This window comes from Pelobates fuscus, chromosome 3 (genome assembly GCF_036172605.1).
Source record: "Pelobates fuscus isolate aPelFus1 chromosome 3, aPelFus1.pri, whole genome shotgun sequence".
NCBI lineage: Eukaryota > Metazoa > Chordata > Amphibia > Anura > Pelobatidae > Pelobates > Pelobates fuscus.
This window is the reverse complement of record NC_086319.1, coordinates 391678671-391689651: the sequence shown is the minus strand read 5'-3', so window position 1 is coordinate 391689651 and position 10981 is coordinate 391678671. Positions and strand designations below refer to the sequence as shown.

Here is a 10981-nt window from a genome sequence, read left to right as displayed (position 1 = left end):
CACAACTTGAAATAGCAAGAACTCCATGAGACAAATTTCAGACTGCCTGTGTATTGGCCCTTCCTTGAGGATTAATTATACTGAGCAAAGATTTTATTCTAAAATATATATATTTTTCTATTTTAAGGTTGCACCTACGTTTATTTTTCTGTTGTGATTTATAGCATTAGATTAGGTATTTATCCCATTAGATTTTCATGATTCGATGGCATTGGAAAGTGGCTGGGCCATGGGAGCCTGGGGTATCCTTGGTTTGTGTTAACACATGACAGAGGATGGTGCCAGTATCCTGCTAGCACTATAAGTACTACAATGAACAGCAGTGGTTATGGTGCTCAGCGCAGGAGTGACAGTGCTATAGATGGTATTATAGTCTGATCTGCTGTTTAGGTCTGAGAAATACTACACGCATTTCCTGTTAGGTCAGTAGGCTAGTGAATGAAAGTGAGTATTACAAAGTAAAGTTCAGTCCCCTGTGCCCCTGGTTACAATGGATCAAACTCTTACACATGGGGTAAGTTCTATTAAGCTCTTCACTGCCAAATTCTTTCGAGAATGTAGATTTTACCAGAAACTAAAATTTAGTACATATATGTTCTAAAATGTTATATTTATACTATTTTTATGCTAAATAATAATTACACTGAGTAAAATATTGGAAAGCATATTTGCTGCAATTTCCATAGGCTTTTATCACACTCTGAATGCCCTGTTCTCTAGCAGAGAGTGGGTGCGCTTTATAGAAGGACTGATCCCTAGAAGAAAGCATTGTCCCCCCAGAAGCAAGCATTTAAAACTCCACAGATTGACCTCGTGTCTGTAAAGATTGTTACTGAAAGCAAATGTGACTGCTCACAGCACTAATCTCCACAAACACAGGTTACTCTCTCCATATCTCCACAACATGAACACTAATTAGTAGGAGAGAGCTTGCTAAGTCAGGTCAGGTCTTGTGTAAGAAGTGAGAGAGAGAGAGAGAGAGAGAGAGAGAGAGTGTGTGTGTGTGTGTGTGTGTGTGTGTGTGTGTGTGTGTGTGTGTGTGTGTGTGTGTGTGTGTGTGTGTGTGTGTGTGTGTGTGTGATTCAGAGAGTGGGAAAGAGACAGAGTGAGACAGAGACACTGAGTGAGAGACAAATTGAATGTGGCACAGCGAGTGTGATTCAGACAATGGGAGAGACAGTGAGTGTGATTCAGACAGTGGAAGAGACAATGAATGTGATGAGGTGAGTGACAGACAGAGAGTGTGATTCAGACAGTGGGAGAGACAGAGAGTGTGATGCAGTGAGTGACAGAGAGACAGTGAGTGACAGACAGAGAGTGTGATGCAGACAGTGAGTGACAGACAGTGAGTGTGATGCAGTGAGTGGCAGACAGTGAGTGTGATGCAGTGAGTGACAAAGAGACAGTGAGTGAGAGACAGTGAGTGTGATGCAGTGAGTGACAGACAGTGAGTGACAGACAGTGAGTGTGATTCAGACAGTGAGTGACAGACAGTGAGTGTGATGCAGTGAGTGACAAAGAGACAGTGAGTGAGAGACAGTGAGTGTGATGCAGTGAGTGACAGACAGTGAGTGACAGACAGTGAGTGTGATTCAGACAGTGAGTGACAGACAGTGAGTGTGATGCAGTGAGTGACAAAGAGACAGTGAGTGAGACAGTGAGTGTGATGCAGTGAGTGACAGACAGTGAGTGTGATGCAGTGAGTGACAGTGAGTGTAATGCAGTAAGTGGCAGACAGTGAGTGTGATTCAGACAGTGAGTGCCAGACAGTGAGTGTGATTCAGACAGTGAGTGACAGACAGTGAGTGCCAGTATCCATGTTGTCTATCACAGAGGCTCCAACTGATTTGAGTTCCCTGCTTCTCTCTGTATCATGTGACCTCAGTATAACTTGGTCCATGTGACATCACAGCTCCTATAGCAGGGGACTAGCCACTACCTGCTTCTCATTGTATCACTGATAATGTTAGAATCCCTCCAATCAGAGCTTCCTTTATAAACTGCTTCTAGAATGTGACTGTGTGTCTGGGAGAATCCTGCAAACTGAAAACTGTGCTCTCATTGGCTAGTGGGCGTGCCATATGCAAAATTGGACATTCTGTTATTTCACACCAACAATCTTATTAATAATGTATAAAACCATTGAAAAATCCTCTGAAACAGTTCAGGTATTCTCCAGAATGTTGTTTGATAATATTGTTTATATTTGTGTAAATGTGAAATGTACGGAATGTCACCACATGTGTAATAGAAACCTTTGGCAGCCTGTTCTTTGCTTGTAGTAAAGGTTCATTAAGACTATACTTTCAGGGATCATTTCTATAGTTTGTAACTGGTGAAATGTGCTCTAAAGTGTCCAAACTCAGTACCCACGAGGAAGAGCTTGAGTGGTTTCTCCTGAGCGTGAAGTGGGCTTCCAGTGCTACTTAATGGTAGCTGCTGGTTGCTGTTGATGATCGTTCCTATCTCTATAATTGGAGAGTAGGAGGGAGAGAACACAAGCTGAGTGGTTACTTCTTAAATGGTTGAAATAATAGATCTAATTTAAGTGGAAGATGGCACGAAAAAAACTTTAGTTCACATAACTGAAGTAAATGTTAGTCCTATTTATTGGCAGAATTGAGAGATATAATATCAATATGCATGGTTGATATATACACCATTTATCGATAACAAGCAGTATGTTCGGACATTTATAGACTCATTGCGTCCATGCGCTATCTATTGGCAGTTGCATGTATTTCATTCCATGCGAAGCTGTCACAGTGATTGTTTCATTTTAAGGTTAATACGATTTGTGTCTATCTTTAATTTGTGTAATCTCTAATGTAATATTACTCATGCGCCATCTGTTGGCAGGAAAGAGTAATTTCTGTAATCTAATATCTCTCTTGCGCCATCTGTTGGCAGGGAAGTGTAATTTCTGGAAAGCTAAGTATTGAATCGCGTCGTCCCCGATCCACAATATGTTGGATTAGAGACTTGGAAAGATGGGTCAGGGTGGTGGTACCAGTTCCACCTAAATGAGGGCTTGGACCCCAAAATTTATATGAAAACTGTAGAGAAAAAAAGGGGGGACGCTCCCAATCGACCTGGTATTTGGAAAAGAACTCAAATTTATAGACATGTACCTTGGATATGTCCTAAAAAGGTATCACTAAAGAAAAAGCATATAGATATTGGAAACACTAGACAGACATGTATCCTAACATGAGCAGTGAAACACTGTAACTTTATTTAACAAACTGTGGAGAGGATACAATGTGTCCGTGTCCAATAAATGCTTAATATCAGAACAGATCCTAAATGGATATATCTCAATACCCCAATACCAATAAAGGCAAATTATGCTGAAATGAAAATGTATGGTGGTAGAGTAGTCCACAGATGAAAGGAAAAGAAAATATGATACCTTGAAATCTTAAATCTTAAATAGAAGTTGGACAGATGTAACAGTTACAGCAGTGTAGTACAATATGAGGGGGGACACAAAATGTCCGTTTGAACAGTAGCTTTAGAATTGCCCAGAAGGGTAGGTTATATGCTAAGGAGTAGTAGGATAAAGTGGTAAATGAAAAAAGGGGTTCAAAATTCCCTGGTAGTCCACTATTCTAAACTCCTGTAAGCTCCCCCCAACACCTTCGTGGGTGTTCTATTCTTAGTGGAAAGCTATGCTCTGTCCCCTTCAACTACTGTTACTAGACTAGTCCAGCTTCTAAAGAAAAATAATAGACATTCTGTTAACGAAAAAAAGAAAAAATAATAAATAAATGAGTGTCAATAATGGATTCCCTCGTGCATCGTGATGTGCTCAGTGAGTGAGGGAGATCCAAAAGAAAAAACCCGACGCGCGTTTCGGAGTACAGGACTCCTTCGTCAGGGGCTAAAAGTTGCCGCCCGATCCTCCCCCCCCCCCGTTTTTAAATGTGAGCTGACCAATCAGAGCGGTGAGACTGAATGTCGTCATTGATGACGTGTCGCTATGTGACCACGTGAGATTGCTTTGGGCGGGGTTTAACCCCTTAAGGACCAAACTTCTGGAATAAAAGGGAATCATGACATGTCACACATGTCTTGTGTCCTTAAGGGGTTAAGCCTCCGCGTCAGAATGATTGGCAGCTCAAGTGCCTCCCTCTGTGCCCAGAATACCGGCGATCTAAGAGAAGTTGGGCATTATATATGAGTTCCACATTTGGTAGGGGATCATTAATGATCTCTCTTACTATCAATGTGGATGAATATAAGTGGAAATCTTTTCATAATTTTTAATGTACTTATCAATCGCTTTTTATTATATACAAGGTGAAGCCTTATTAAAGGTATACACTCCCCAATTCTGATGTGTCAATTTTTATTGGAGAAGGGGGTCATCTAAAATCTCCTGTTTTATAAAGATATGTATTGGTAAGAATAAGTTTTGTAGGGGTACAAACCCACCAATTCTTATGTATAAATAAGATTGGAGAGGAAAAATATCCTCCATTTGTCTCCAATCTTATTGGAGATGTAGACTCATCTGTACTTCCTATGTCTCAATAATTGCATAAGTGTTTATTCCGCAATCCATTGTCACTTGATGAAGTGTATTCAGATATAGACAATGAGTGTATACCTTCTTTAATATATAAAAATGAAACAACTGAAGAGAGGGGGAGGGGAGGTTGGGGGGAGAAGGGGATGAAAGGGAATAAAAATTCCACTAAATGTGCTATTGGTGATTCAAAAGTTAAATAACCTATACGTTAAAAGAAAGAATGGTCGCAAATAATTGGACTCGCTAAGGTATATCTGTGATCTATTATTGGATGTTCTAAGAGTTGTTGTTATAGAGACTTTTTTCAAATAAAAGGAGAGTATGAGAAACCTTCGTTAAGTCCCCTAGGGGACAATGTTTTTAGGTGGTATATCCAGTAACATTCACGTCTTCTCAGACGTTGGTCCCAATTGCCTTTTCTTTGATCTGGTTTGATTAGTTCAATGCCCAAAAATCTGAGGACATTAGGGTCCCCATTGTGGGCTGTCTTGACATGTCTGGAAACAGGAGTTTCAATGTTCCTTGCTGTTTTGACTGAATTGATATGTTCCAATATCCTTTTCTTAAGGGGTCTAAAGGTTTTACCAACGTACATAAGTTGACATTGACATATAATCAGGTAAATCACCCCTTTTGAATTGCAGTTGAAAAATGATAGAGAGTTGAAATTTTCAGTATGGGTGCTGTAATCTAATATCACTGTAATCTAATATCACTCTTGCGCCATCTGTTGGCAGGAAAGTGTAATTTCTGTAATCTAATATCACTCTTGCGCCATCTATTGGCAGGAAAGTGTAATTTCTGTAATCTAACATCACTCTTGCGCCATCTGTTGGCAGGAAAGTGTAATTTCTGTAATCTAGCATCACTCTTGCGCCATCTGTTGGCAGGAAAGTGTAATTTCTGTAATCTAACATCACTCTTGCGCCATCTGTTGGCAGGAAAGAATAATTTCTGTAATCTGATATCATTCTTGCGCCATCTGTTGGTAGTTGTATGTATTGCATTTCTTTTGAAACCACATTCGGTTAATATTTCTCTCTTACAATTCCCACTCACTTCCTCATTATGACTGATTTTAAATGATAGTTCTTAAAAGTTAATTTTTAAAGCAGTTTTCAGTACACTTTGGTCTGGGCAAAGCTTGTTTCCTTTTTTTGTCGCTTACATATAGGGTTGGATAATACAACAGCGGTGGAGGACCCACAGGTGATCACTCCACTGGAGTTGTAGGTGGTTGAAGGGAGTAAAGGGCATAACCCAAAAAAATGCGAAAAGAAGAAGCTGAGTGGAGTACACTAACACAGTGCATCCATAATCGGCTTCTAAACCCTGAATGAAAATGCTCCATCAGTGTGTGGCAATACAATGCTGTGAAAGGGAGCTAAAGAACGAACTTATTTACATTATTTACAAAGAATAGTATAAAAATAATAAATCTTTATTAACCCTCTTAGGAGAAATAGAAATGGAGTAAATGGTAGATAAACTACTATATGAGCAATGCCGAGATAGATAGATGTGAGGGAGTAGGGCAATTAAACCCTACTGAGACATACTCGCAATATAGACACTGTGTTACAATGTAGCTGTACAGACTCTGTTAGGCAGCTACAAGGTGGATACAGTATGTATGAGTCATGCCCAGTATAAATAAAGATAACTCCCTGAGTACCACATAGATGATAATTGATAGCGTTTAATGATAGTAGATTGGAGGACTCCTAGAAGAGTCTAAGGGGAACACTGTCATTTAGACTAGCACTATATTTCAAGTACAGACAGTGTCCCTAGTGTAGGTACAGCCAGTACTTTAATAGAGTCTGAGGCAGGTATTTAGGTAAAAGGGGAGGATCGAGAGTGGATAGCAAATGATTGGTGCCTATCCACCTCTTGTCACCCTTAAAGATACCAACCAAGGAGTGGTATAGCGCTCCGTGGTTCACACTGGACCTATTAGACCTGGTTAACAGTCACTCTCCGCGATCCACTAAATGCACCCGCAAGTAAAGGTGCAAGACCACAGCGGGAGTACGCTTATATTGAAATGCCCATGTGGTAACAAGTCATATCGGTGGGTTTGAACGATAGATGCGAGGCCTGTCTACAGCCCGAGGTATTGGGAATAGGAGTGAGGTAACCCCTTCAGTCCCAGTACCCAGAAGCTAGGCGTACTATCGGTGTGTTTAACGAGAGTAGGAGGCCTGTCTGTAGCCTGAGGTAATCGGGATACGAGCGAGATAACCCCTTCAGTCCCAGTACCCAGAAACTAGACGTGCAAGCCTTAGAGGATTCCCCACAAAACACAATCCCCAGATATACTAATCACAACTAATCACAGCATCGCTCAAATAGGTAAAAATATCGTAGGGGTCCTGTGTAGGACAATCTGATTTAACTTTAACTCGATAGCATTGCGAGACCTAGGGATAGTCCTCAGTAGGACATTGTCATTACACTTAGACTCGCTATTACTCGATATTTAAATAAAATAGCGTGTGAGTCCTTAGTAGGACAGTTAAATCAAATTCAAACGAAATCGCTCATAGGTATAGTAGTGGTCCTCAGTAGGACAATTTAAATTAAATTAAATTAAATTAAATTAAAGTCGATAGTGCTCAAAGGTATAGTAGTGGTCCTCGGTAGGACAATTTTACATGACGTTAGAGTCGGTGATCGCTCAACGCGCGTTTCGGCGCTAACATGCGCCTTTGTCAAGAGCTAACCGGTACTGGGGTTGGCGCCTTATTTTAAACCCTGTTAGGGCCAGCCCACCCCGAAGGGGGGCGTAAAGATCCGAGATAGGACCGCCCAAGGAGGAGGGGCCGGGACCTTGAGTGGCAGCCAACTCAAAACGCTTGAGGGATTTTAACCCTTGCCAAGCGTGTGACTAATATGTCGTTCAATAAAACAGAACTGGCTAAGCAAAATTGTTGCAAGGAGAATATATGAGTGTAGCTCCCATAAAGTAGAAGTTGCTATGCAGGCTTTTTGTTTAGGAGTTGGTAAGATTATTGAACTCAGAAAAGCAATCAGGCATAGACTTATTGTTAAAGTTATATATATCTCTGTCATATGGTTATTTTTAAACTATACAGCAGCAAAAGGTAAAGAGTGTTAAGTTTTAGTAACAGTGATTCAAATAAATGGTGCAAATGAAAATCCTTCGTTGAGTCCTCTGGGTTGTAGGGTCTTTAGCCTATATATCCAGAAACTCTCGCGTTGTCTTAGGAATTTGTCGTAATCACCCCTTCTTTTTTCCCGTTTCACTAGCTCAAGTCCACAAAAGCGTAAGCCATGCGATTTTCCAGAGTGATGTTCTCTGAGGTGACGGGAAATGGGGGTTTCGATACTCAGTTTAGGAGATCGAACATGTTCTTTTATTCTCTCTTTAAATGGGCGGAAAGTTTTGCCCACATATTTATAGTCACACTCACAGGTGAGGAGGTATACCAAGCCTGCAGTGTTGCAATTGAAGAATGAGGTGATGTTGAATGTTTGTTTATTTTCACTGTCAGATATTGTTTTTGAATTGCGTCTAATATACTTACAGGCGACACATCGCCCACATTGAAAGGTCCCAACAACCGGTGTACTCAACCAGGTTTGGATCTGAGGCCGCTGAGGTTGATAATGACTTGGTACTAGGAGATCTCTTAAATTTTTACCTCTCCTTGCTATCATCTCAATCCTTGGGCCTAGAATCTTTTTTAGGTGTGTATCACCTAGTAATATGGGCCAGAATTTCTCGATACCTGATTTAACTTTGTTCCAACCAGCATCATACGTGGTGGCGCATTGGTGGGTATGATCGGTAGCTTCTCAGTCAATAGTGTTTCCCTCTCTGAGTCCAATGCTCTTTTGTAAGCTTTTTTAAGGCACCGGTTGGGGTAGCCTTTGTCCCTAAACTGTTTACGTAGGGTGTCTGCTTGAATTTTAAATTCTTGTATTGTACTGCAATTTCTGCGGGCTCTTAGGTATTGGCCAATTGGAATGCCTTGTTTAAGGGAACTTGGGTGAAAGCTCTCCCAATCCAATAGACTGTTCGAGGCGGTAGGTTTCTTGAAGAGAGTTGTTTGTATGGATTGCTGGTTATCTAGAGAGACGGTCAGATCTAAGAAGTTGAGAGTATTCCCACCGAACTCCGATGTGAATCTCAGGTTGAGGTCATTTTCATTAAGGAGTGCTACAAAGCAATCAAACTCTATAGATGAGCCTTTCCATACTATGATGACGTCATCTATATATCTGGCCCATAAGTGTATCATTGGGATGAAGGGCAGAAATCTGGGTGAGCCTATAACTACCTCCTCCCACCACCCCAGGTGCAGGTTTGCGTATGAGGGGGCACAAGCTGTCCCCATAGCAGTGCCCCGCACCTGGTGGTAGAATTTGTTGTTAAAGAGGAAGTAGTTATGAGTGAGGATGAATCTAAGTAGGTTCAAGGCGAACTCAGAGTGAGCTGAGTGGCTAGGTCCTCTTTTTTCCAGGTAGTGTTGGACGTGTCGTATGCCCCCCTCATGGGGTATAGAAGAGTACAGGGCTTCCACGTCCAAACTACAGAGGTTTACTGGTTCAGGAAGGTTAAGGTTGGAGAGCCGTGCCAGGGTCTGTTTCGTGTCCTGGATAAAGGATGGAAGTGACTCTACAAACGGGCGCAAAATTTTGTCCAGGTAAATGCTCCCGTTTTGTGTGAGATTATTGACACCGGATACAATCGGGCGTCCCGGAGGGTCCAGTTTGTTTTTATGGATCTTGGGTAGGCAGTAGAAGGTTGCTATCCTGGAGTGTCTGTTCAGGATGAAATCATGTTCATCCTTAGATAGCAACCCTCCACTGCGACCCGTATCCAGGATCCGTTTATATTCTGCCAGAAAGACATCTGTTGGGTCTTCTTGGAGCACACGGTAGGTTTCTTTGTCATCTAATACTTTAAGGGCCATTTTGACATAATTAGACGGTTGCATAATAATAATGTTGCCACCCTTGTCAGCAGGTTTGATGACAATTTCCCTGTTGTCCTTCAGAAGCTTTAGTGCCCTTCGTTCCAGTTTTGTCAGGTTCATGCTCGGGTAGAACTCAAGCTCTACATTCCTGATGTTTTCAATTTCAAACTTAACGGCTTCCAGGAAGACTTCAATATTCCTGAAGTTACCAAAATTGGGTGTAAATTTGCTTTTTGGTTTTAAATTTGTCTGGTTAGAGAGGACAGTAGTGTCATTCTCATCTAGTAGTGAAACCAAAGTCATTACCCCCTCAAGATCGGTTTCAGAAAGGCCCAGTTCTCTGGCTTTCTTGTCAGTTTGTAATTGATGGTACTTACAAAGAGCTAACTTTCTGACAAACAGGTGTAAATCTTTGATCCATGTAAATTTGTTATAGGCTGGCACTGGTACAGGTCTAATAGGTCTAATAGGTCCAGTGTGAACCACGGAGCGCTATACCACTCCTTGGTTGGTATCTTTAAGGGTGACAAGAGGTGGATAGGCACCAATCATTTGCTATCCACTCTCGATCCTCCCCTTTTACCTAAATAACTGCCTCAGACTCTATTAAAGTACTGGCTGTACCTACACTAGGGACACTGTCTGTACTTGAAATATAGTGCTAGTCTAAATGACAGTGTTCCCCTTAGACTCTTCTAGGAGTCCTCCAATCTACTATCATTAAACGCTATCAATTATCATCTATGTGGTACTCAGGGAGTTATCTTTATTTATACTGGGCATGACTCATACATACTGTATCCACCTTGTAGCTGCCTAACAGAGTCTGTACAGCTACATTGTAACACAGTGTCTATATTGCGAGTATGTCTCAGTAGGGTTTAATTGCCCTACTCCCTCACATCTATCTATCTCGGCATTGCTCATATAGTAGTTTATCTACCATTTACTCCATTTCTATTTCCCCTAAGAGGGTTAATAAAGATTTATTATTTTTATACTATTCTTTGTAAATAATGTAAATAAGTTCGTTCTTTAGCTCCCTTTCACAGCATTGTATTGCCACACACTGACGGAGCATTTTCATTCAGGGTTTAGAAGCCGATTATGGATGCACTGTGTTAGTGTACTCCACTCAGCTTCTTCTTTTTACATATAGGGTTGATGCCCATCCTGCTCAGAGACCAGACATTATTTTCCTCTCCCAGCTCTCCTTTTAGTTCCTGTACATGGGAGTACTCATGAGACATTGCTGAATACAAATATGTGTATTTTACTGCAATAAAAGCTAACAGTATTATGATATTCACAGTTAAAATGCCATGCAGAACTAAAAAAATATAACATTTCTTAAACTTTGTTTTAGATTTTATTCATATTAAATAGTTCCAGATAGAAATATTTGATTTGATATTCGATGTGAAATGAAAGCCCCGCTTCTCCTTATATAATCTTTTAACGTAATTATGTGATTTGATTAATTCAAATTTGATTGACATGC

At 40.9% G+C, this 10981-nt stretch overlaps 1 protein-coding gene and 1 non-coding gene across 3 annotated transcripts in view; both read left to right on the top strand.

Annotated features, from left to right (window-relative positions):
• The first annotated feature begins 449 nt into the window (after positions 1-449).
• LOC134603577 (uncharacterized) overlaps positions 450-10981 on the top strand; it is a 62240-nt gene continuing 51708 nt past the window's right edge. Inside the window, exon 1 of one of the 2 annotated variants that reach the window (XM_063449675.1) lies at positions 450-514. In XM_063449675.1, the coding sequence (XP_063305745.1) occupies positions 491-514 (24 nt within the window). In that variant the 5' untranslated portion in view covers positions 450-490. The remainder of the gene's footprint in view (positions 515-10981) is intronic. The other variant, XM_063449676.1, reaches the window with a different exon arrangement.
• LOC134603740 (small nucleolar RNA U3) lies at positions 2295-2511 on the top strand. The gene has a single exon (XR_010090489.1). It is a non-coding gene; the product is annotated as a small nucleolar RNA U3 (small nucleolar RNA).